This window comes from Triplophysa rosa, linkage group LG3 (genome assembly GCF_024868665.1).
Source record: "Triplophysa rosa linkage group LG3, Trosa_1v2, whole genome shotgun sequence".
Lineage (NCBI taxonomy): Eukaryota > Metazoa > Chordata > Actinopteri > Cypriniformes > Nemacheilidae > Triplophysa > Triplophysa rosa.
The window spans coordinates 14,518,496-14,544,475 of NC_079892.1; the positions used below are offsets into that span (position 1 = coordinate 14,518,496).

General features: G+C 39.8%; 9 protein-coding genes across 11 annotated transcripts in view; 5 read left to right on the top strand and 4 right to left on the bottom strand.

The window, feature by feature from the left end:
* LOC130552029 (histone H2AX-like) overlaps window positions 1–13,034 on the top strand; it is a 446,303-nt gene extending 433,269 nt beyond the window's left edge. Inside the window, exon 4 of the mRNA XM_057330112.1 lies at window positions 12,051–13,034. Coding sequence (XP_057186095.1) covers window positions 12,051–12,432 — 382 coding nt within the window. The 3' untranslated portion in view covers window positions 12,433–13,034. The remainder of the gene's footprint in view (window positions 1–12,050) is intronic.
* Window positions 1–25,980, bottom strand: part of LOC130551973 (uncharacterized) — a 386,856-nt gene that overhangs the window by 326,055 nt on the left and 34,821 nt on the right. The gene's annotated exons all lie outside the window — the stretch shown is intronic.
* LOC130551731 (macrophage mannose receptor 1-like) lies at window positions 4,084–5,902 on the bottom strand. The gene is made up of 3 exons (XM_057329599.1): window positions 5,536–5,902; window positions 4,787–5,128; window positions 4,084–4,652 (listed from the first exon to the last, which is right to left on the bottom strand). Exons 1-3 carry the CDS (start codon window positions 5,900–5,902, stop codon window positions 4,288–4,290), a joined length of 1,074 nt encoding a protein of 357 aa, XP_057185582.1. The 3' UTR covers window positions 4,084–4,287.
* On the top strand, window positions 10,866–11,623 carry LOC130551996 (histone H1-like). The gene has a single exon (XM_057330080.1). The coding sequence runs from the start codon at window positions 10,905–10,907 to the stop codon at window positions 11,538–11,540; it is 636 nt and encodes a 211-aa protein (XP_057186063.1). The 5' UTR covers window positions 10,866–10,904; the 3' UTR covers window positions 11,541–11,623.
* Window positions 13,156–14,153, top strand: LOC130552006 (histone H3). The gene has a single exon (XM_057330091.1). It carries the CDS (start codon window positions 13,365–13,367, stop codon window positions 13,773–13,775), a length of 411 nt encoding a protein of 136 aa, XP_057186074.1. The 5' UTR covers window positions 13,156–13,364; the 3' UTR covers window positions 13,776–14,153.
* LOC130552028 (histone H4) lies at window positions 14,636–14,955 on the top strand. Its single transcript, XM_057330111.1, has one exon. The coding sequence runs from the start codon at window positions 14,643–14,645 to the stop codon at window positions 14,952–14,954; it is 312 nt and encodes a 103-aa protein (XP_057186094.1). The 5' UTR covers window positions 14,636–14,642; the 3' UTR covers window position 14,955.
* Window positions 15,824–16,446, top strand: LOC130552020 (histone H2B-like). Its single transcript, XM_057330103.1, has one exon. The coding sequence runs from the start codon at window positions 15,837–15,839 to the stop codon at window positions 16,209–16,211; it is 375 nt and encodes a 124-aa protein (XP_057186086.1). The 5' UTR covers window positions 15,824–15,836; the 3' UTR covers window positions 16,212–16,446.
* Window positions 23,786–24,518, bottom strand: LOC130552021 (histone H2B-like). Its single transcript, XM_057330105.1, has one exon. It carries the CDS (start codon window positions 24,512–24,514, stop codon window positions 24,140–24,142), a length of 375 nt encoding a protein of 124 aa, XP_057186088.1. The 5' UTR covers window positions 24,515–24,518; the 3' UTR covers window positions 23,786–24,139.
* LOC130552027 (histone H4) lies at window positions 25,394–25,715 on the bottom strand. Its single transcript, XM_057330109.1, has one exon. The coding sequence runs from the start codon at window positions 25,706–25,708 to the stop codon at window positions 25,397–25,399; it is 312 nt and encodes a 103-aa protein (XP_057186092.1). The 5' UTR covers window positions 25,709–25,715; the 3' UTR covers window positions 25,394–25,396.

Below are 25,980 nucleotides of genomic sequence, written 5' to 3' on the forward strand. Positions count from 1 at the left end.
ATAGTTTAAAAACAAATGGAAGCAGATCTAATATGAAAATTTAGAATAGTGAGTTCAGCGGATTCGAACCTACTTCACGACTGTGTCAATATTATTTGTCATGCGTCTTTCGCACTAACGTTACACCATTGAAGCCGTCGATAAAGTGGTGCAGTTTTCATACATTTTTGTAGAGGAGGAGTCACCTACATTTTTCCCACTTGTGACGTCCATGAATATTCCCAACGAGTTATTACAGAAAAAAAATATTAAAGTATTGTTTGTGTCGTCTTTGTCCCCACCACTTTTCAAAACAAAGTTACGCCACTGCCCACAGGACAGTCAGTAGTCTTACCTCTTTTTAGCCATTACGTCATGAGTAGAGTTGTTGTTTAGAGGGGGAGTGGAGCTTTATGTTTTCGATTAAAGAGTACAACTGCAAATTAATTTTACAAAAACAATGATTTCATTTAAAAATCATTTAACACCTCTTTCCATGGCTATATTCACACTTATGTTCTTTACACTGCACTGTGTTGTTATTTATCTCTAGTGTTTTTTCAACTTCTCCCTTTTCTTGTATGAATTTTCTATGACATAAAATGTGTCACATTCTCCTCCCTATATAACATTCATCACTCAGACATGTAGGATATGATATGTACAATTTTATTTAAAATGTCCAGTTCTTAATTTATTTATATTTAATATGTTCACATTATGTGGCCCCTGTCTTTATTTTGAAGAAAAAAAATAAAGTTAGACTTTTCCACATTACACTTTTCCTTTCCGACTCTCTTCTGATAATTTAAACTGTCGATATGTTGACCGGTCTATCTGCTTCCTCATTTCCCTATCCTTACATGTGCTGGAACCCACATTCATTTAATCATTCACCATTATTTGCTTATTCTATTCTATATAATAAACATAATTGAATCTTGATGTTTTTCATATTGACTGAGACATGTCAAAGATTGAAATTATAATCAAAATACATAGCGACCATAATAAAATAAATGATTGAAGTAAAACTTAAATGTTATAATTAGAACAGAAATGTTATATTTCAGAACCAAAATTAACATCTGATGTGTAAATGTGATAAACTGTTGCCCACTCACACAAAAAAATATTATTCAGTATACAATAAGACATGTGATAACCATTTGTGAAGAGAAATGTGTTTGCATGCAAATCCAGTATACATTAATGTTGTTTTAGATGGCGCAATGTGTATTTAATCTGCCTTTAAATAGCTGTTGTGTATACTCTTTGATCAATACCAGCTTATCTGCACACAGAACAACCCACCATCTGATACTGAGCATGAAGCGGCCAGAACAAACATACAGGAACATGCTGTAGATTTTGATAATGAAAATAAAAAACACATACAGACTTGAATTACTCACATTTGTGACACACAAAGGTTCTAGTGTTACGACAACCCAAATCATTCCATTGTCCTACATTTCTTCTGACCTCTGTACAAAATGAAGGATAATTATCATTGGGTTCTTTAAACGTCCAGTATCTGAAGGTAGAGTCACTTGAACACTCCCATGAGTCATTGAGCAGACCAGCAATGTTAGATGTCTGATTGTTCACAGGATCACCCAGAGACCGTTTCAATTTATAAACACCTGTATTCTTCAGTCCACTCCGGAAATGCACATTTTTATTCACAGTCTTCATCAGGTCGTTCATGTAACTCTGAGCTACAGTCCAGGACTTGATATGTTTATGTAGTAATACTGCCGCTGAATGCATTCACATAATGAGCCGAAAGCTAAGAAAGACAGTGTTTGATTGTTTATTAATACAGTCAACTCCAACAACATTATAAACTGAACATAAAACCAGTAACACATACTCACCAATAAGAAGAAGTCTAAGATAAAGAGTTTGTGCCATATCTAAGGGTTAAATACATTACAAAGCTGAGAATATTAATTTTAAACGAAAGGAACAACATTGCTATTGCTTATTACATGACTCTCTAGAATGCTTGATTCTGATTGGTCATTAACACCCTTCCAAGATGATTTATAACTGCAGACAAACAGAGAGTGTATAGAAAAGATTTCTTTAGGATGATTCAAGGCTCCTCTGCTTTACATTTTGTTATTTGTTTAACTCACCCAAATAAACACAGTTCAGAAAAAAATCGACTTTAATTTGTACTGTATACATCTTGTAATATTATATCAAGGACTGAAGTTAAATGTCAACATTTCCATCACTCACTGCATCTCTCCATTTACTTTTTAAGAATGATTTACTAAGAATTTTAATTAGAGAAATTGTATTAGACGTTACTAAACGGAATGCTGACATTCATTTACAAACCTAAAAAGAGTGTGATAAAGTATTATTTTATTGTAAGTTGTTCTTAACTTTGATCTTGTGTGTTTCTCTCCTGAATCTGCTGTTTCTCTGTCTGTGTGTTCATGTGTCAAGATGTTATATCTGCTCTTCAGCACCTCACATCATGTGATTATTTCTTTAGTTATTTTCATATTTCATTTCCAGGTAATTTGTGTATTGTCAACACACGTTACTGTCGTGTATTATTACTGTGATGATGACGCTGAAATAGGAAAATGAGGCTATGTCAGTTTGTGCCTTGTTTGCACATTAATGTGTAAGCCAGAATGGAAATATATATATATTTTTTTGTTATTTCAAGGCTGTATTATACAACATGGAATTGTGAAATATTGTTGTTGTTATTAGCATTAGCATCTCCTCCAGCTGAAAAGGTCACATCGTGATGTATTGATCTTCTTTTGGACATGTTGTCGTGATATTTGCAGTTCACTAAACTTGACATTTCGTTGCCTTGGAATATTTAAGTTCCTATCTGCAAATCTGAGCAGTTTTGATATATTGAAGCTTCTAAGATTCTGCTCTCCATTTGACTTTGTAGATAAATCCTTTTTGTTTTCTACAAAAGTCCCAAAATGTACACAACACAAAGACAGTCAGATAATGTAAATAAGTTGTCACAGAATCAGAATATGTGGATAACTTAAGTTGAACAAAAATGTCAAATAGAACCTTCTTCTGTATACTGCTATACGATTGTATGTATATATATATACGGTATATACACAAATCATGAATTATGAAACAGCTGCATAGTTTTTGCAATATTTATGTAATTGTTAGAAAAAGACATTAAAACATCCTTGATACGCAAATGAACTGACCATTTGAATCATTTAACTTGCACGAATAAATATAATGTGTCATTCAAAATCCAAGAACTTTTGAACGTCTTCCTTCTCCACACTTGTAAACACTGGGTCGGTACTTGAGCCTATGTGACCTTTCCAATGTGATTACTTAATACGGGAAGTCATGGACATCACAGGGGTAGTGCAAGTCATGTATTTGTGGTTAAAAAGTACAGTAGATCATTTTTCATTTTACTTACAAAATGACTAATTGTTACGCTAGACATCACCCTTAAGCCGCGGTCAGACTTGACTTTGAGCATGCGAAGATCGTTCGGACGGTGGTACGGAAATGGGTGGGCGCGATTCCTCCATTTTTTACATTTCTGTACCAAGAGGTCACGCTGTAACGTTTTGACCTTCTATTGGTCTCACGCTCTCACGTGACGCGAATCTGCATGTGAGAGTTCACCAAACTTGAACTTTGCTACGCAGCGAAATGTCATTGGACGGGCTTGCGTTTCCAGTATGTCGCATTCGCATGCGTATGAATGGAAGTCAATGGAGGGAGGGAGAAGTCAAGTGTGACCGCGGCTTTATTCATTGGCTGGTGTCGCGTAGAGCCTTTTAAAGCTGTGTTAAAACTAAAAGTTGGACCTATTGATCCCTGTTGAAGACCATTTTATCGAGACAAATCCTGGAATATTTTCCTTGTAAACCTTACTTTATTTTCGACTGAAGAAATAAAGACATGGACGTCTGTGGTGAACTCCTTTAACCTTAACATGAGCTCAATGCCTCTTTATTAAACATTGCACGTAACAGAACAAAAGTGACACATCTGATGAGTAAAGGTGATAGACTTTTATTCACTTTCAGAATATAATTAGCAAATTCATTTTCTATAAAGACAATTGTGTTTGTACAACAGAGAACATAATTTACCACTGAAAATCCTTGCATACATTAATTTTGTCTGTGATGGCATGCAAGTTACATTTATTCTGTAAAATGCATTTAAATCACCATAAAGAGAGAAAACGAAAACCGTAAAATTAACACGGAACAAACGGGTTGTGTATCACAATAAGTGACAGAGACACACACACTATGATTTCATTCTTCATCACATCCGCTGCATACAAATGAAATTGCGTCTCTCAGTTTCAGGAAGGCTGATCCAGTGATGATCTTCTTTAGACTGAACCGCTCCAGATCTCATCACAGTTTCACAGTTCTCCACTGCCGTTTCATTCCCTTCAGCCCACTTCTCATAGCAAACAATCTCTCCATTCACCCAGAACCAAATGCCCACAGAGCAGGAGTGGCGTAACCCCAGCCAAACCTCAGCAGTAGACGCATGTTGAACCACTGCCTTCAGCCTTTTCTCAATCTCCGCTGTATCAACTGAAACCAGATCCACGTGATTCTTTCTGCAGTATATCAGAGCTTCCATCCAACTCAGATTCTCTTTGATCAATACCAGCTTATCTGCACAAAGAACAAAATCACCATCTGATACTGAGCATCAAAACAGCCAGAGCAAACATACAGGAACATGCTGAGCTGAGACCAATTTAATACTAAAAAAGTTTCATTCAAAACGCATAGACTTTATTACTCACCTTCATGACACACAAAGGTAAGAGAATGATGACAGCCCGCATCATTCCATTGTCCTTCATTCATTCTGACCTCTGTACAATCTTCAGAATAATCATGATTATTATTCGGTTCAAAAGACTTCCAGTTTCTGAAGCCGGACTTACTTTTATCTGACCACTCCCACAGGTCACTGAACAGACCAATCCAGACAGATGTCTCAGTATCATTAATGACCGTCTGAATCTTTTCATTCTCATTTGGGTTCCTCACACTGGTCAGATCAGTATGATACTGTCTGCAGAAAGTCTGAGCCTCCCTCCATGTTTTATTAGAAGTTTCTTTGATGTTTATTTTGCTGGTCTCTTTTAAAAGAAAAAATATATATTTGAATTCTTACACTGACAATTTGAATGTGAATCTTTAGACACACCATTTTCCTCTGAATATCTTGAGTTACTGCAGTTTGTGTTTGCTTACATCTGATTTAATTTCTCTCACTCTGTCAATCAGTTTACATTAAACAATAACTTTAACTTTATCGTGCAAATGTATTATTATTTTTTTACACACAGTACACAGTATCAACACAAAGATAATTTTCATCATTTCGTTTAAAAGAGTCACGCAGAGAATAAACTGATTTAAGACACACATCATTTGGTGTAGTTCACTGAATTTATATTTCTTAACAGTGATGTATTTTTGTTGTTTTGTTGTTTAGTTGAAATATAATTTGTTGTTTGTTGTAATTTTTGGAAGCTACACTCACCATTGTAACAGATGAACTTTGATCTCTGATCACAGTTCTGATGATGCCATTCTCCATTTCTCATAAAAACACAATTGTCGTTGCCATGTTGTTCATTTGACCAGTTTGTATTGTTCGCAGGATCACCCAGAGACCACTTCCATTTATAATCACTTGATTTCTTCAGTCCAATCCAGACACCCACATCTCGTGTGTTATTCACAGTCTTCATCAGCTTGTTCATGTCGTTCATGTTGTTGATTGTAGCCAGATCTGTGTACGTCTCTCTGCAGTAACTCTGAGCTTCAGTCCAGTTCATCGTCGTGTTTATATAGTAATACTGCCGCTGAATGCATTCACATAATGAGCCAAAAGCTAAAAAAGACATTGTTTGATTCTTTATTAAAAACAGGGTCAAATCTAATGACATTAATAAATAAGAAACACATAGCTTACTCACCAAGGAGAAGAAGTCTGAAATAAAGAGCTTGTGCCATTTCTGATGGGTAAAGACAGAAAAACATCAGATTAATCTTCAGATTAACAAATAATACATGACTGTGTATAATATGTAAAGCATGATACGTGTACTCTCACCCCTTCAGAAGGCACGATCCTCTACTTTGTCAGTGTCCTGATCACCGTTTCAGGAGTTATTTTGTTATTTTTGTGACAGTCGGCTTGTAAAAAGATGAACTGACCCAAATAAACACAGTTCAGAATTAGTAACATTTGTTATATTAAGGCATTTTGTCATAATTTAAAATGTGTGACACAATAGCTAAATGTCAAATGTCAAATATCGTACCAAATCTTGACAACGTTGTTTTATTAGAAGTTACTGAACAGACTGCTGATAATAATTCACAGTCCTCATAAAACACTGTCATGTCAAGAGTATAATTTTAATGAGAATAAAAATAATAACTTGTTCTTACCTTTGAGCTTGTGTGTTTCTCTCCTGAATCTGCTGTTTCTCTGTCTGTGTGTTCATATGTCATACTTCTATATATGCTCTTCAGCATCTCACATAATTTTTTTTCTTTAGAAAGTTATTTTCTTATTTCATTTCCATCTGATTTATGTATTGTCAACACTGCTAAGTATTATTACTGTATACTGAACAAAAGCACTAAAAGGACAGTGAGTTGTCAGTATTCGCCTTATTTACATATTTACATTTTAACCAGTAATGTCAACATGGTTATGTATTATTACTGTACACTGAACAATAGCACTGAAAGAGGACAGTGAGTTGTCAGTTTTCGCCTTATTTACATATTAACATTTTAACCAGTGTCCTTAAAATGCAGGAAAAAAGGGATGTTTGCAACTATTTGTTTTTTAAAGGTTTATCATGTTTCCAGTGTCTTTGTTATCATAACTTTTGAAAACCTCTGGTAAGTTATCATGACAATGAACAACACTGAAACCAATCCACACCATAAAACCAGAGTTTATTTCAAACTGAAATAACTCAACTCAACTTTATTTATATAGCGCTTTTTACAATTTTCATTGTTACAAAGCAGCTGTACATAAGACATATTGAATATAAGCAAAACAAGAAAAAGTTGAAAACACAGAAGACAGACATACCCACATACAAAACACTCCACACACACAATATGCACACGTACTAACACACATAGACATAGACACACACACGGACGCGCACGCACACACACAGGTACACAGACAAGTACGCGCACACACACACACACAGACACGCACGCACACGCACGCACGCACGCACACACACACACGCTCAGTGAGAGCACACATTTAAGATAAAGGAGAGAGAAGCACAGGTCAAATATAACAGACTATAAATTCCTATATGCAATATTAATTAAGTAAAACTTTAAGATTCTAAAGCAGCCCCCCCGGTCAGGCAGATAGTGCAAAAACAGTATGCAAACGGTGGCGAGGAACCCAAAACTCTAATCGAGAAAAAAAACCTCAGGAGAACCCAGGCCCAACCAGGGGATTCCAGTTCCCCTCTGGCAAAAGCTGCTGCCTCTGCACAAGCTCCAGAGAACTTGCACAACAAGGCTAAATAAAATAAATAAACTTAATAATAAAATAAATTATAGTTTAAGATTATCATTAATAATCTAATAGCATTTGAAGTTTTGTGGTGAAGACATGTCAAGAGACCGCGTCCTTCTTTATCCAGCTCTATCATCTCAGCTCTTGTCAGGTCCCCACTTCCCATTCTCCGCTCTACCATCAGGTCAGGCCATGAACTGCATCCTGCTCGCTGTGGTAACCTTGGAACAATGAGACAAGACTGGCTGAGAGTAGAGTACTGTTCTGTACTCTTTGATGCAACAAGTACATCAGTTGTGTTTTTGGTTCCGGTTGATCTAACTAATGCAGCCTAAACCCTCNAGTGTTGCATTGAGCTTCACAGAATGATAACTGATGAACTGAATAAAAACAGTGAACATTAAAGACTGCAGTGTTTTATATAAAGTACACTAGTGTGTTGCTGCTAATCTGAAAGTGTATTCATATGATGCAAGTGTGTATCATTTTGCCATCAGAGTGAGATTTTGACAAAGGATTGTTAGGTTTTGATAGCAGAGTTTCAATTCGACATAGATGTGAATGGTTTACTTCCCAGTGTTGTGTCTTGTGTGCTTGTGTGTAAAGTTTTGACACAATGAGCTGAAGTGTTGCAAAATGTGTTCAAGCAATGGACAAAAACTGTAATAATCTAATAGCATTTGAAATTTTGTGGTGAAGGCGTGTCAGGTGACCGCGTCCTTCTTTATCCAGCTCAAAATAAAGCCTGAAGTTTCCACCTTTTCCTTTCAGAATGTGATATTTCTATACAGCTGCCTGCATATAGAAACTATGATGTCACATGTCAAGACACATTTCAGATTATTATTGTTGTTTATGTTAATTTAAAGCAGTATTATACACAATTGGATTGTGTTGTACTGTTATTATCATCATCACGTCATCACATTTACAGTCTGTCTCATTTGCGTGTCTCATTTCCATTTGCAATGGAAAGGAAAGTCTAGTGTGATTCATTGCTTTTTTATTGTGCCATTGCTGTCAGGAAGTGCAAGGACTGAACCCAGACGCAGACATCAGGTGAGGAGTTAACAAAAACTGCTTTAATTATAAAACATAACAAACACCCACGAGGGGGCAAAACAACAGAACAAGGGTACAATACACGACTGGTCAACAGGAACAAAGACTAGCTACACTAAACTAGACTAAAGACAACACTTGACATAAACTACAAATGACTAGACTAGACTAGACTAGAAATACAAACCACGCGAGTGACCATGAACAAAATGAATCAAAATGAACCAGCACAAGACAGAAAACACAGGGGCATCAAATAAGGGATAAAATCAAGAGGGGAACATGTGCAGGGCATGAAATAATTAACAATCAATAATGAGGAAACGAGAGCTAAGAGACAGGACTGGAGAGAGCGCATGGCAAGCCAAAACAAACAATGCCATGTCTCTCTCACACAAAACACATGGGTCTGTCATGATCCTGCCACAAGACTAAGAAAACATGATCAAAATAGGCAGAATCATGACAATTGCTTTTTGATTCCGCCTTTTCTGCATGCTTACAATCGCAAGATTGTATACGGTTTGCAAGGAGATGTGTTGGTAACCTACTAAGTTTGTTACATTTCCAGACACCAGTTTAAAAGCAAACATCTGTCTGTTATAGGAAGTAAAATGTGATGTAATTGTTATATAACCCCCCTTTAAAGTCTGTCCAGGTGTCTATATGTTTAGGTGACATGTTTTTTGTAACTTTATTATTTTACCTTTGGATTAATTTTTGAGAATGTACGCCACACTGTGTTGCATACATGGGGGCCCCATCTTTGCAGGATCACACTTTGTGTTGTTGTTTTGGTTTATAGCGGTAACTGTGTATTTCTGATTGTGTTAATATATTGAAGAAAAAATGTCTAGATCTGTGTGTGTTGGCAGCTGAAGAATGGCTAAGAGACCCCGAACTACTTTCCCTCGGCTCCCGTGACATCATGGGATAGAGTCCATCCGATGCGCACTCACAATTCTCTGCGGAAGCAGACCATCAGGGTATTTTTCGCCTACTGTCTTTTTGCATTCTGAGGTTTCGGACATACTATTCGTGACTCATACTCATTTTCACTTACTATATAGTATGGAAGTATGCAATTTTTGATGCAGGGTTAGACGTCGCTGTTAATTAGTATCAATGAAAAAACTTGCAAAGTGCAACAAGAATGACACAAAACAATGACAATGGCAATAGTTTTTTTTAAATTAAAGTATAACCGACAAAATCTAAATGAAAATAAAATGATAGGTTTTAGTCATTTGTTTTGCTTTTGGCCTTAAATATGAGTTGGACAATAACACTAATTTTGCGCAATAATTTGTGCACTTTGAGTGGAAGCTCTTGGTTTTCATCTTAAATTATGAACTGAAGATAAATGAAGGTCTTACGGCTATAGGGTGAAATTAATTGTACAAATTTGTAATTCTTCTGTGAACTATCCTTTTAAAATTAATAATCATAGGGGTTGATTTTTTATTTTCTCGAGTAAAATGTGTGTGTTTCATTCAACAACCATTTGTCTTTCTTTTCATAGACCCAAAGGATGTAAGAATGTTTTAAGCGCTATCTAGACCCAGAGTTCATTTTCCGGGCCTTGAATGTAACACACTTTTTACTTGAAATCTTGTGTGAATTACAGATACACACAAAAGAGAGCAAACATACAGTTTATCATAGCCTACTTTTAAATCTCGATTGTGCTGTAAACATCGATGCATTTATTCCTAAGGGCATTAAATACACGAACAGGGTGCATCTGTTAGAGACGCCTCTGTGTGGCGCGTGTGCTTCAATGTGGCCACAATAACTCAAATAAATGAGACTTCACGAGACCCTCAATGATGTTTATTTCATTCGAGTGATTTTCAGGTGCCTGTTAAACACACAGAAGACGCGCGAAAGCTTTTCACAGAATATTCAACACAAAAATAACAAGAAAATCCTTCGCGGCTTTATCCAGTGGCTGACGCTGCTCGTAAATTTGATCCGAAAATGCCAAATTAAACGTTTAATCAACGTGTATTTTAGCTTCCAGATTGGGCTCTACACCTCTGCTCTGTGTTGACATTGTTTTCAAAACGCAAACGGGGTTTAGGAGTCCGGTTTTCTTGTAAATGTTAGAGGAGAAAACACACGAGTCAACGGCTCCTAGAGGCACACAGACGCTGAACTGGCCGGTTGAGTCTGTACGGTCCTCATGTGTTGTATAAGAATGCAGCGCCGCGCTCGGTCGCTCCTCATTCATTGAACTGATACAGATTGTGTGACTGTACTCATTCGAAAAGAGAATGGCAGAAACCGCTCCAGCTGCTGCCGCTCCGCCGGCAAAAGCGACCAAGAAGAAGTCTGCTGTAAAACCCAGGAAAACGGGTCCAAGCGTGGGCGAACTCGTCGTCAAAGCTGTGTCGGCTTCCAAGGAGAGGAGCGGCGTGTCTCTCGCCGCCCTGAAGAAAGCTCTCGCTGCTGGCGGCTACGACGTGGAGAAGAACAACTCCCGCGTCAAGATCGCTATTAAAAGTCTGGTGACTAAAGGCACTCTGGTCCAGACCAAAGGAACCGGCGCTTCAGGATCCTTCAAACTCAACAAAACACAAGCCGAGACAAAGAAGCCAGCGACGAAAGCCGCTCCTAAAGCAAAGAAGGTCGCAACCAAGAAGCCCGCTAGTGTTGCCAAGAAGCCGAAGACTGCATTGGCAAAGAAGACCGCCGCAAAGAAATCTCCCAAGAAGGCCAAGAAACCTGCCCCCGCCGCTAAAAAGGCAACGAAGAGCCCCAAGAAGGCAAAGAAGCCAGCGGCCCCCAAGAAAGCAGCCAAGAGTCCCAAGAAAGCGGCCAAGAGCCCCAAGAAGGTCAAGGCTGCCAAACCCAAGACGCCAAAGCCTAAAGCAGCTAAGCCTAAGAAGGCCGCCCCGAAAAAGAAGTAAATTCCTTCTCCAGACGTTCCATTAAAAAAAGGCTCTTTTAAGAGCCACCCACCATCCCACTAAAGAGCAGCGTTTCACTGATATCTTGATATTATCTTGGTTGTGTTTTTAACAAATGAATACGCTGAAAAATCTGGTTCAAGTACATAAATTATGCTCGTCAGAGCATTTTAATTCACAATCAGCGCAACAAGTGAAGTTGTGTTGTCTGTATGTTTGCTTTTGTTCATACTATTTTCCAATAGACGCGTCTCAAAAGACCGCATATATAAGATTTAATGAAACCTGCGCCGTAAAGTTATCAAAAACTAAAACAATGCGGGCAGAAGGGAAGAATTGGGCGTGCTTAGGCGTTTGGAGGGAAGTTCAGTGATTGGTTTGGACTTTTCACAGACTCCAACCAATAGGCGAACGAAAGGCACTGATAAATGCTGGAAACCACAACGGCCATGTCATAAATTGCTTGGGCTTTTATAATCGCAGGAAGTTTTCATCTTGTGCAACGATGAGCGGAAGAGGTAAAACCGGCGGCAAATCAAGAGCGAAGGCCAAGACTCGGTCATCCAGAGCGGGTCTTCAGTTTCCCGTTGGCCGTGTTCACAGGCTGCTTCGCAAAGGTAATTATGCCCAACGCGTCGGTGCCGGAGCGCCAGTTTACCTCGCCGCTGTTCTCGAGTATCTCACCGCTGAGATCCTGGAGTTGGCTGGAAACGCTGCTCGGGACAACAAGAAGAGTCGAATCATTCCCCGCCATTTACAGCTGGCGGTGCGTAACGACGAGGAGCTGAATAGACTTCTCGGCGGCGTGACCATCGCTCAGGGTGGCGTGTTGCCCAACATCCAGGCGGTGTTACTGCCCAAGAAGACCGACAAACCCGCTAAAGCCAAGTGAACGACTTTTTCTCCTGATTAACTCAAAAGGCTCTTTTAAGAGCCACCCACTTGAACCGAAAGAGAGCGATTTTATTCTTAAGTGAATAATAGTTAAAGCTATGGAAACAAACAATAACTAAATGTTTGTAACAAAAAAAGAGCTTGTTGCTCATTCTCACCTTTGCTTACTCCAGCTTCAATCCTCCTAGTAGCACGGCCTTGTAAACTAACGGTATTGTTTAGCGTGTTGACAAAATGTTTATATGCTCTCCTACCGGTAAGTCGCTTTGGATAAAAGAGTCTGCCAAATGAATGCATGTAAATGTATAAAAGTATTGGAAAACCAGATTCTGTCTTTAAGTGAGATGAACGTTCACGACTTTGGGTTGGGCAGTGACTGTTCTGGGTGCCTTAAAACTAGTGGTGTCCTTCATGTTTATTCGGTTGTTATTGAGCTCCACAGGATCGTAAGGGAAATTATTACACACTCCCGGCTGTTGCTGTGACATGACTAACAATAACACCGATTTCGATACCTTTCTGGAGAACATTTTTGTATTACAGTTACCCTTAAATGTCATTCATACAATGACAAGAAACGAAACGAACAACAAAACTACTCTTCGTTAAAAGTGCAAATGTGTGTTTTTTCGTATTTTCTTGCCAAATCGTGGGTTCATTACAAGTAAAAATGAGAGGATTTACTGTGACAAATCTGAACAAAAGGTTTAGAGCGGGAACCGGAAGTTGTTGCATTTCGTTTGAAAAAAAAAAGGGAAACGCACAGCCATTGGTGAATTCTGTACGCAGACGTCACACATTATCCAATCACGTGCCAGCGCTCTGTTACCACCCCCTGAGGTCATGGTCGACTAGTCTTTATAAACAGCCGCAGAGCAGGCTTGTGTGTATTCTTTCTGCGTTTGTGGGAGAAGATTTGCGACTGCAGTAATGGCAAGAACTAAGCAGACCGCTCGTAAGTCCACCGGTGGCAAAGCGCCGAGGAAGCAGCTCGCTACTAAAGCTGCCCGTAAGAGCGCACCAGCCACCGGCGGCGTGAAGAAGCCCCATCGTTACAGGCCCGGTACCGTGGCGCTGAGAGAAATCCGCCGCTATCAGAAGTCCACCGAGCTGTTGATTCGTAAGCTGCCTTTCCAGCGTCTAGTGAGAGAAATCGCTCAGGACTTCAAGACTGATTTGCGCTTCCAGAGTTCCGCCGTCATGGCCCTGCAGGAGGCCAGCGAGGCTTATTTGGTCGGCCTCTTTGAGGACACCAACCTGTGTGCCATCCACGCCAAGAGAGTCACCATCATGCCCAAAGACATTCAGCTGGCGCGCCGTATTCGTGGAGAACGCGCTTAAACTCCTGCCTATCTCACCCCCATCAACCCAAAGGCTCTTTTAAGAGCCACCTCAACTCCACTGATCGAGACAATTTCCTTTGTAATAGTCGCTTTGGATAAAAGCGTCTGCTAAATGACTTAATGTAAATGTAATAGTATTTTCTGCAGTAATGGTGTGGTCTTGATAGTTGGATGTCAAGTTAAAAATGGTCATTTTTCATTACATTACATAAGGTCAGAATAGTCCAATACGAGAAAGATGTAATGTCACAGGCACAGTAAACTTAGCAGAGGTATTTCTCGAAAACTCGCCCTAGAAATAAAAATCAGTTTGGCCATTTCTCGTAAGAGTTTTCTGTAGTAATCGTTTCATTTCGATGAATATAAATACACATCAAGAACGTAGTTTCTTTAAACGCAAGTGTTGTTATAAACCGCGCGTGCTTAATAATGGCAGCAAGACATCAAACGTAAAATATACGTTTAAATCATCTCGAGCAAAGCATTTACGCCATCACTAGGTTTACCGCTTACGTATCCCAATTTAACTTGTGGTAAAATCCTGGTTTCAACTAATCTCTGTTCGGGAAACCGCCTCGTAGTGTCAAAACGAGTGTTTCACTTGGGTAAGTTTAAAACGAACGAACAATCTTCCCTTGCAAGAGCAGCAATGAAGGTTGTACCTTAATTATTTTACTAAGTCAAGAAAACCCCATCCTTAACTTCTCGCGAGAGTGTCGCAACGAGCGCTACGGTTCCCGTGTAAAAAAAAAACGTTTTGGCTCGTCATTTTTATCTGCGTGTCTCCACTAGGTCCTGTAAACAAGTTCAAAGCGCTGTTTCGCAGCTCTAGCCTGCACTAATTGTTTTGCAGTCAATACGAATCATGTCAGGAAGAGGAAAAGGTGGAAAAGGACTCGGCAAAGGAGGCGCTAAGCGTCACCGCAAAGTTCTGCGCGATAACATCCAGGGAATCACCAAACCGGCCATCCGTCGTCTCGCTCGGCGTGGAGGCGTTAAGCGTATCTCCGGTCTTATTTACGAGGAGACTCGCGGTGTGCTGAAGGTGTTTCTGGAGAACGTCATCCGCGACGCCGTCACCTACACCGAACACGCCAAACGAAAAACCGTCACCGCCATGGACGTCGTCTATGCTCTGAAACGACAGGGACGCACTCTGTACGGGTTCGGAGGTTAAGCGACACCGATTCGACAAAACAAAACGGTTCTTTTAAGAGCCACCAATAACCTCACGTGAAGAGTCGATGTTTTATCAACCGTTCTGGTGTTTGTCGTCATTTTCGTCACACGTAGCCAAGATTGTACAGTCTTTTTCTACAGCTATTTATGATTTATAAACCCATGCTCCCAGATTATCGAGCACTACTGTTTAAATGTTCATAATCGCAGATCTTCATTAAAACACAATTAGACTATTTACAGTTATCTGATTAAGCGTGTGAAACGCTGTCGTTTGTGAGTCGCTCTGGATAAAAGCGTCTACTAAATGTAATGTGGTTTTACACGTGTCACTATTTAACTACATGTACGGATGTATTTGTGAATACATACCGTTTCTATAACAAACCACGTTCTTTAATAACAAGTGTGATGTTAGCAGTAATGTCTGTTAAACATTGCTGTCATATTGCATAAAACGTTCTTTGCATTATCCAACGTTCACATGCATTAACTTGATACGCTTAAAAGCAAAATAAAGAACAGAACAACACCAGCATAGTATCAAGATTTAAAATTAAACGATTCGTTGCCTTCATCGCTTAGTAAAAAGCTCTTGTATTGCAAAACAATAAATGGAAAAAGTGCGGGAAACCAAGAAACCGCACGCCAGGGGTGTTTTCTAAAATGAGGCGATGGGTGTTGCTACTGTTTTAAAGACTTTGATTGGCTGTTTTAGGTGTCCGCTCATCCAATGAAATCAATTGTCTTTCGTTGTCGAACCAAGCCAAGCAATCAGAATGTGAGACCATTACCTTTGTAAATTTGCATGGGCAGAGAATAAGTACTGGTAGTCTTTGGACGTCTTCTGCACACAACTGTGACTTGATTTGGAAGAATCATGCCTGAACCAGCGAAATCCGCGCCCAAGAAGGGCTCTAAGAAAGCCGTCGCTAAGACTCCTGGAAAAGGAGGAAAGAAGCGCAGAAAGTCCAGGAAGGAGAGTTACGCTATCTACGTGTACAAAGTCCTGAAGCAGGTTCATCCTGACACCGGTATCTCCTCTAAGGCCATGGGCATCATGAACTCTTTCGTCAACGACATCTTTGAGCGCATCGCCGGTGAGTCTTCTCGTCTCGCTCACTACAACAAGCGCTCCACCATCACATCCAGAGAGATCCAGACCGCCGTTCGTCTTCTGCTGCCCGGTGAGCTGGCCAAACACGCCGTGTCTGAGGGGACAAAAGCCGTAACAAAGTACACCAGCTCCAAGTAAACTCCCGCTTAAAGCTCCCAACACCCCAAAGGCTCTTTTAAGAGCCACCCACTTTCTCGGAAAAAGCGCTTTCCTTTTTAGTGAAACGTGTTTGAAAACCACGTGGTAATTTAGTACAACGTTCACATAACCAGAATGTGAATTTTCGTTGAGTGGTGCGCTGTTTGACACCAAGGCATCGCTATATGGGGAAGCTGCACACCTGGAGCAGGCCGTTTTACGCCCCTGTTGTTCCTTATTTGTCCAGTAGGAGAGTTGAACGACAAAATACAATATTTGTAACCGACTCGCTGTTAAACAAAAATGTAATGGTGTATGTGTACGATTAAAAGAAAAATAAATAAAATTGGAAGTGCTTCTGGACCAGTGAAATGCATCGTAACATACAGTGAAAGTTAACTATGGTGAAAGTATAGTGTTTTTTTGTTTTATTCATGACTTTTGGCAAAACCAATCTCAAAACCGAAACCATGTCTTAACTAACGGTATCCAGAACAGGTTAAAATATTTGTAGATATCTACCAACTGTCTTAATACATGGCTAACAGGAGACAATTGATTTGCAATTGCTATGTAGTGTTTTTGTGAATTGAAAATTTAATAATTCCCACCGTTGGATGAGATGTACTGTGCAACAACAATATATAATCTACTGTAGCCTAGTTATATACAAATATACAGAAGACTTGAGTGTTTTTTGTGAATGTATAGGCATATATAAAGTTACATTCAAATATTAACCATATTTAGCCTATCAGACATTAAGTGCAATCATGTGAACCATCAATTAAATATCTGCCGTGCATTTAGACCAGTGTAAGTACATACTATTTAATCAAGAAAAACACAATTCAACGCTTTAAGAAATTTCTACGGTCTTTTATCTTCGAAGAAAAAAATGACAAGTTTCTTGTGAACAACATTATTTATTTTTCCCACCGGGAAAATGCCCGGTATGCCCGATGGCCCTGTCTTTTATGTATTTATTAGACAAGCTATTGGTTTAAAGTGCAGTAAATATGTAAAATGCATTGTTCAACACATTTTTATTGCTTCCCAGTATTATTACAGATGAGATCAATAACATCACAACATAATAGGCCTAATTAGCCAGCCAACAATTGCTATTAAGAAAACAAGATACACGATTAATTGAGCAACAATAATCACAAACATGATACAATCCACAACAGTAGGTGCACATACATTTTAATCAGGATCATTAAGCTATTTTAACAAAAACATGTATTAAATTTACATTACATCATATGATCTTTTCTTTTATTCCATATAGGAATAAAGTTTTCAATTTGAGTTTGATCATGTCTGTGGTTGTTGGTGCTCAATTATTGATCTTTTGTTTTCCTAATACACATTTAAGAAAATTGTTTGCTGGCTAATTATTATGTTGATTGTGATGTTCTCACCTGTGATTAATTGTTAGATCTGATTATGGCGCTATCCGTTTTGTAGGAAGTTGTACTATGACTAACGACTTAAAATAATAAAAACGTAAGTACGTGTGCAGCTAAATTGAAATGGTTTACATACATGTCAGCCTACTGTAGTAACGTTATGTATTAATGCAAGTAAACAGGGTCAGAAGAATATCTTACCAGAAAAGGCCATCACATAGGCTAGAGACAGACAACTAAAAATTAAAAAGAAAATAATTATGAAAATGAGTAAGAGATAACGAGTTAGCATACACGTGGTTAGCTAAGGTTGATCCAGACAGAACATCGACGTTGTCAATAAGTATACATTTTATTGTGTTTGAGTATATATTACACATACATATCTGTTAAGCTGTATTAATTCATATCGATGAATCGCTTAAAATTTATACATGTTGGACAATTGCTTAATAACAGAAACGTTTATTTACCAAAACTCTTGTGGACGATGAAGTTAGAGTAGTTATCTATTCTTAGTTATCTAAGTTATCTGTTCTTAGTTATCTATTCTGGAGGTTCGTAATGTACAGCGTCCCCTACTGGACAATTAAGTAAAAACAGGGGCGTAAAACTGCCTGCTCCAGGTCTGCAGACTCCCCCTTCTCAGGCATCGAAGCTTGTATTTGAAAAATGAAACACTTTACACTATAGCGCATTAGTGTTTTCTTTTTGACAGTTCATAAATCGTGCTAAACTGCTGTGTTTATTATTTAATATTTTCCATATATTTTGGAATATTTTTTTACCACGGGGCTCTTGAATGCTTCATTCTGATTGGTTGACAAACGTTCTATGGGTATGAGTTGGAAGCACGGGCCCCTGCGGGGGTGGTCGCTGCAATGATACTTGCTTCATGATGCATGGTGTCTGCTGCGGCAGAGAGAAGTTTAATGCACGTGCCCCTGCGGGGGTGTTCGCTGTGGCGATGCATGGCGTCTGCTGCGGCAGAGCGGGGCTTGGAAGCCCATGGGCGGTCACTGCGGTGACGCTGGCTTCTAGCATGGTGGGGGGTGGTGGAGCACATTCTGCTGCGGCAGAGAGAAGTATGAAGCACGGGCCCCTGCAGGGGCGGTCGTACAATACGATACTGGCTTCTGGGTAATGGGAAGATCGTGTCGTGGAGTGCGGGCGCCTCTGATAAAGGGAGGTGCAGTGGTGCTGCTTCATCTTGCTGGAGATGCTTGGTGGGTGGATGATGGTTGGTGCTGAACGAGGTGGGTGAGGAGGGTCCGGTGTGCTTTTCTGATGAGGGTTCGATCGGTCCTGATGTAGCGCTTGAATGCGTTGGAAGACCAACGGCCGAGTGCTTGGATCTGGGATTGCGTGGGGCCTTTTTGGGCGGTCGTGGTTGCCGCGCCAATGCGGAATGTATGGGTGGAGAATAGATCCGTCGGGATGCCCGATTGTAGCAGAACTGATTCGAGATGTTTTTGGAACCAGAAACGTGATGCTGGGTGATTTGAATCGTCCACGAAGAGAGGGTCAGATGGAGATGAAGCCTGTGACGACCTGGAGCGTAGGTATGCTGCTAAGGTTTGGAACGGCTGGATTGGTGAATGGAGTTTGAAGATGTAAATGAAATGACCACGTCTGTCCTGGTCTGTCTTGCTTTGCTTAATCAAGAACGAGATGGTGTCGGAATCGAGTACGGACAAATCAGAAATGGACGGGTGAACTGAAGGATCGAAGTGAGATGTGGTGGTGAATTCCGAACTTCTGAGAAAACCAAAGAACGCCAGGATGGACATGGCATCGAGGGTGCGTGTGGTGTGCTTTGTCTGGTAGCCTCTGCGAAGGGTGGAGATGCATTTGGTAAGGACCTCTAAGGTGATGGGTTGTCTGGCATCTAGGTGGGTGGGATGGGCTCTCTGGATGCCCTTGATAAGCATGGATGCTTGGGAACCGGCTATGGCTTGGGAGGGTGCATTGTAAATTCATTTGTGAAATGCTGTTATATCTTCAAATTGCAGTGCGCACTGTATGGGTCGAACACAATGAATTAATTGGAGTTAACATTTCGGCTTGGTTACGATTCCAAGATGCGGTTGTGTTCAGGTTGGCAGACGGGAGACGATGGAGATCTTGCGGTTAAGCAACCGGTAAATATACTGATGCGTGCCACAGTTTGTGTAACTTAAAGGTAACGGCTGTGCGCATTATTTGGGCAAGATATTAAATGAGACCTGCACCCTGTGTAGAAATGTATGCCGCTGGATGATACGGACATTTTTTTTGTTAACTACCAATCCCTTTTGAAAGTGCCGATTATGTTACTTATCTCCAGAAGTTTTACGTTTGTTTGACTGACGTTCGCTTAACGGCACGGGTGCCGAGGAAGTGCGCCCATGCTAGCCAGCGATATACCATTCTTGAGTGCAGTGGCGACGTGGCATGACAGTGGATAAAGCTAAATGCATTATCAAGTAAAAAGATTGTACTCACCCAGCTTCTTGCGTGACAGCGAGTTCGGCAGTTCAAACACTAGTTAACTCAGTTTATACTCACACATTCGCATACATTGTGAAGTACCGTAATTGGGTCATGGAATTTGGGGTTGATAGAGTTACTGCATGGAACGACAGAATGAATTGTTTCCCCCGAGATGATTGTTTCTCTTGCAGAAGATGAGTGTAGAGCCATTGAAACTTAAACGTGTTGTCATTAGCATATCGTCGCTGTCGGGCGGAAACCTCCTATGTCCAAATTTGGTGAATTTCATATTTTTTCACAAATCGATGCTATTGGTCAGTCCCCATGTGGGTCTGTTATTTTTACAAATTATTAACCAATCTAAAGTGTTGAAAATAGCTTGAGAGCAAATCTCTTAACTCCATTGTACACTTCAACTGTCTGAGAAGTCTCGTAACCCCACCTCTACTTCACTCCGCGGGAGCTTCTTGGCATTACGTCTCTTGATTGAAAGTTTTTTAGACAATAACGAGTGAAAATAGTTAGGTTAGATACATTTGAGTAGGTCTGTTTTGTTAAAAATCGATAGCTGTAATGCTTCGGCGCAGAAGGAAGCCCGTGAGCCACGAAGGTAAGTTTGCGAGCAGATTCGGCGAATTTCCGCCTATTAGACAGCCTAGTCAGCGCATCGTTTTTTGTATTACATCACTTATAGTTCTTAAACCTTTAAAATAGAGTTTAGGAAGATGTATGTAACCACAGTCGTTAGCTTTGGTTAACTATTGAAGCCTTTTCTCTTGTCAAGAGGCTCAACGCGACCGCCGACTTTATTTGCGTGCAGATTAATTTCCGCCTATATTAGACAGCCTGTTTAACGTTTTATTTTGGCATTGCATCACTCATAGCTCTAACGTTTAAAATAGAGTTTAGGAAGATGTATGTAACCACAATCATTAGCTTTCATTAGCTCTTAAAGCGTCGTCTCTTGTCAAAAGGCTCAACGCGACCACAGACTTTGATGAATACTGCTGGCAGCAGCGACGTCTGTGTCCATACCATTCTTAACAATGACAGCGTAATCTCGTATCTCCCTGCTCCCAAATCATAAACCTTGTATCTCCTCGTATCGCATAACCTCGTAACATGGTTTTGGGGAAATGTTGTGTTAATGTTGTTGGTACACAACAGTATATGATAGCAATATAAGGTATAATACCAACTTTAACGATACAATGTTTAATACCTCAAAAAATGTGCAGTTTTTTAACTTCCTGAAAAATAATGATTTTGGAGATACGAGGATTCCGCCCGACATCGACGATATCGTTATTGGATTGTGTCAAAATACGGCGATCTTGTGAGCCTGACTAGCATGTGTTTACTGGTGCCGGCGTCTGAACACTCGTGTCCCGTTAGCAGTGAGCTAGCGCTAGCAGCGAGCTATGGCGTTCCAAAGGATCCTAAAAAATGACTTTGCAGCACACACTCTTCTCACTGAACGTGACGTCTGTGCCTGCTAAACGTGACGTCTGCGTCTGCAGCGCAAAACGGACGGAGCTTGATTTAGTCCAGCTCCACCTCTGTGAGTGTAGTGAAGCGCTATCAAGCGCACCCGACTGGCTGTTAACGTAAGTCTGACATGCACCTACATGTAAACAATTATTAACAGACAATAATTGTATACTTTCTGTTTGCCACTGTTAGCAATAAACACACCGCCAAGTAATAAATAAATGTTCGCATGAATTTTACTGATCTTAAATTAAGATTTTATTTAAACTAGCAACTAAATGCCTCTTTATACACTGTAAAAAATACAACTTCAAATTGTTCACCCAACAAAGGTAACAAAGTAATTTGAACAAAGTTTTTTAGTAGAAGAGGAAGAATGTATTATTTTGAGTATGCTGAACAAAATTAGTCAAATGTGGTACCAACAAAGATTCTTTTGTTGACTGTACTTAGATATCTAAGTGATTGTCTAAAGTGCGTCAAGAAGTTTGACCAACTTGCCAAACTGTGTAATCTCAAAAAACAATTCTAGTGTTTGAAAGTTCCCAGCATGCATTGCAGAATTTTCAATTCGCTGGTTAAAATTATTAAAATGATTGCTATTTCAGTGTTTGCTGGCTATTTTTTGTTTTTGTTGTCATTGTAAGTTACCTTTTGTATTTAGAGTTCCTTTTTAACTATATTGTTTAATGATGTTTGATGATTGTTACCATGATTGAGGCTCATGTGCTCAGTGTTGAGCTCTGAAGTAAATGACGCAAGAAGTCCACTAAATGTTTAAAACACAAACAGCTTAAACGGTTATATAAGCAGAGTGTGTATATAACATATCTATTAAGTAGAATTGAGTATTAAGAGTGTGTAAATAATAATAAAACAATTATATATTAATTTTATATAAAACATAATCTTTTGAGTTGGGTCAACTAAGTCCATAGTTGAGTGAACTCAAAATAAAAATGCAACAATCAAGTTTCTAAGTTGGTTCAACTATTTATTTCAATTGACAGTCGTGTGACATTACTCAGATAATTCAGTTAGGTGAAATACTTGGCCAAAAGTTGAGTAAACTCAAAAAAGCTGTGCAGCGAGTTGCCTTGAAATTTTAAGTTAAGTCAACTTTTCATTTTTTACAGTGTATTTAAGGCTTTTAACATGAGGTTATTTAACATAAAAAATATAACTTAACACAATTAATACTTTTTAGAAGATCGCATGACATTACCTTCTTCTGCATTGCTGCCACCTCTCCCATGCAGACACTGGCACTGTACCTGTTACGACCCCCGTAAGTCTACAGACCATTTGGTGCCCTAGGCGAGCTTGACTGATGGCACCCCTTCCCCACGAGAAAAGAACTCATGTCCAAAGAAGTTTAATTTATTTTTCATGTCAAAGTATTGTTGTAGATAGAGGGATGGCAAAAACTGTTGAAAAAAATAAATAGACATTATAATTTTAATTATATATCTTTTTCTCACCACATATTTGGCCCCCCTCACTAGATGGCGCCCTAGGCAAGCGCCTATGTCGCCTGTAGGAAGGACCGCCACTGACATTTACAATGGCTTCACTCGAGCTGTACATGTCTCATATTCATCAAATGTTTATAAATAATATGACATCACAAGATGTTGGAAAAGAGGCCATGCTCTCTGTGGAACACTGCAACATTATTATGGTCCCTCCGTGAGGTACAGGCTCTGGCATATTACCTAAAAACAGTAGCCTAATGCAAATGCACGGCAGATATTTAATTGATGGTTCACATGATTGCACTTATTGTCTGATAGGCTAAATATGGTTAATATTTGAATGTAACTTTATATATGCCTATACATTCACAAAAAACACTCAAGTCTTCTGTATATTTGTGTATAACTAGGCTACAGTAGATTATATATTGTTGTAGCACAGTACATATCATCCAACGGTGGGAATTATTAAATCTTCAATTCACAAAAACACTACATAGCAATTGCAAATCAATTGTCTCCTGTTAGCCATGTATTAAGACAGTTGGTAGATATCTACAAATATTTTAACCTGTTCTGGATACCGTTAGTTAAGACATGGTTTCGGTTTTAAGATTGGTTTTGCCAAAAGTCATGAATAAAACAAAAAAACACTATACTTTCACCATAGTTAATTTTCACTGTATGTTACGATGCATTTCACTGGTCCAGAAGCACTTCCAGTTTCAGTTTTATTCATTTTTCTTTTAATCTTACACATAGACCATTACATTTTTGTTTAACAGCGAGTCGGTTACAAATATTGTATTTTGTCGTTCAACTCCCCTACTGGACAAATAAGGAACAACAGGGGCGTAAAACGGCCTGCTCCAGGTGTGCAGCTTCCCCATATAGCGATGCCTTGGTGTCAAACAGCGCACCACTCAACGAAAATTCACATTCTGGTTATGTGAACGTTGTACTAAATTACCACGTGGTTAACAAACACGTTTCACTAAAAAGGAAAGCGCTTTTTCCGAGAAAGTGGGTGGCTCTTAAAAGAGCCTTTGGGGTGTTGGGAGCTTTAAGCGGGAGTTTACTTGGAGCTGGTGTACTTTGTTACGGCTTTTGTCCCCTCAGACACGGCGTGTTTGGCCAGCTCACCGGGCAGCAGAAGACGAACGGCGGTCTGGATCTCTCTGGATGTGATGGTGGAGCGCTTGTTGTAGTGAGCGAGACGAGAAGACTCACCGGCGATGCGCTCAAAGATGTCGTTGACGAAAGAGTTCATGATGCCCATGGCCTTAGAGGAGATACCGGTGTCAGGATGAACCTGCTTCAGGACTTTGTACACGTAGATAGCGTAACTCTCCTTCCTGGACTTTCTGCGCTTCTTTCCTCCTTTTCCAGGAGTCTTAGCGACGGCTTTCTTAGAGCCCTTCTTGGGCGCGGATTTCGCTGGTTCAGGCATGATTCTTCCAAATCAAGTCACAGTTGTGTGCAGAAGACGTCCAAAGACTACCAGTACTTATTCTCTGCCCATGCAAATTTACAAAGGTAATGGTCTCACATTCTGATTGCTTGGCTTGGTTCGACAACGAAAGACAATTGATTTCATTGGATGAGCGGACACCTAAAACAGCCAATCAAAGTCTTTAAAACAGTAGCAACACCCATCGCCTCATTTTAGAAAACACCCCTGGCGTGCGGTTTCTTGGTTTCCCGCACTTTTTCCATTTATTGTTTTGCAATACAAGAGCTTTTTACTAAGCGATGAAGGCAACGAATCGTTTAATTTTAAATCTTGATACTATGCTGGTGTTGTTCTGTTCTTTATTTTGCTTTTAAGCGTATCAAGTTAATGCATGTGAACGTTGGATAATGCAAAGAACGTTTTATGCAATATGACAGCAATGTTTAACAGACATTACTGCTAACATCACACTTGTTATTAAAGAACGTGGTTTGTTATAGAAACGGTATGTATTCACAAATACATCCGTACATGTAGTTAAATAGTGACACGTGTAAAACCACATTACATTTAGTAGACGCTTTTATCCAGAGCGACTCACAAACGACAGCGTTTCACACGCTTAATCAGATAACTGTAAATAGTCTAATTGTGTTTTAATGAAGATCTGCGATTATGAACATTTAAACAGTAGTGCTCGATAATCTGGGAGCATGGGTTTATAAATCATAAATAGCTGTAGAAAAAGACTGTACAATCTTGGCTACGTGTGACGAAAATGACGACAAACACCAGAACGGTTGATAAAACATCGACTCTTCACGTGAGGTTATTGGTGGCTCTTAAAAGAACCGTTTTGTTTTGTCGAATCGGTGTCGCTTAACCTCCGAACCCGTACAGAGTGCGTCCCTGTCGTTTCAGAGCATAGACGACGTCCATGGCGGTGACGGTTTTTCGTTTGGCGTGTTCGGTGTAGGTGACGGCGTCGCGGATGACGTTCTCCAGAAACACCTTCAGCACACCGCGAGTCTCCTCGTAAATAAGACCGGAGATACGCTTAACGCCTCCACGCCGAGCGAGACGACGGATGGCCGGTTTGGTGATTCCCTGGATGTTATCGCGCAGAACTTTGCGGTGACGCTTAGCGCCTCCTTTGCCGAGTCCTTTTCCACCTTTTCCTCTTCCTGACATGATTCGTATTGACTGCAAAACAATTAGTGCAGGCTAGAGCTGCGAAACAGCGCTTTGAACTTGTTTACAGGACCTAGTGGAGACACGCAGATAAAAATGACGAGCCAAAACGTTTTTTTTTTACACGGGAACCGTAGCGCTCGTTGCGACACTCTCGCGAGAAGTTAAGGATGGGGTTTTCTTGACTTAGTAAAATAATTAAGGTACAACCTTCATTGCTGCTCTTGCAAGGGAAGATTGTTCGTTCGTTTTAAACTTACCCAAGTGAAACA

What these genes read in the sequence shown, in the direction of transcription:
- LOC130551731 (XM_057329599.1), bottom strand. Translation starts at nt 5,902, where the DNA reads ATGTCTTTTTTAGCTTTTGGCTCATTATGTGAATGCATTCAGCGGCAG. An exon ending in AAAGTTCATCTGTTACAATG is followed by an intron (nt 5,129 to 5,535) that starts GTGAGTGTAGCT and finishes TTCTTTTAAAAG; the next exon opens with AGACCAGCAAAATAAACATC. An exon ending in TACCTTTGTGTGTCATGAAG is followed by an intron (nt 4,653 to 4,786) that starts GTGAGTAATAAA and finishes TTCTTTGTGCAG; the next exon opens with ATAAGCTGGTATTGATCAAA.
- LOC130551996 (XM_057330080.1), top strand. Translation starts at nt 10,905, where the DNA reads ATGGCAGAAACCGCTCCAGCTGCTGCCGCTCCGCCGGCAAAAGCGACC.
- LOC130552006 (XM_057330091.1), top strand. Translation starts at nt 13,365, where the DNA reads ATGGCAAGAACTAAGCAGACCGCTCGTAAGTCCACCGGTGGCAAAGCG.
- LOC130552028 (XM_057330111.1), top strand. Translation starts at nt 14,643, where the DNA reads ATGTCAGGAAGAGGAAAAGGTGGAAAAGGACTCGGCAAAGGAGGCGCT.
- LOC130552020 (XM_057330103.1), top strand. Translation starts at nt 15,837, where the DNA reads ATGCCTGAACCAGCGAAATCCGCGCCCAAGAAGGGCTCTAAGAAAGCC.
- LOC130552021 (XM_057330105.1), bottom strand. Translation starts at nt 24,514, where the DNA reads ATGCCTGAACCAGCGAAATCCGCGCCCAAGAAGGGCTCTAAGAAAGCC.
- LOC130552027 (XM_057330109.1), bottom strand. Translation starts at nt 25,708, where the DNA reads ATGTCAGGAAGAGGAAAAGGTGGAAAAGGACTCGGCAAAGGAGGCGCT.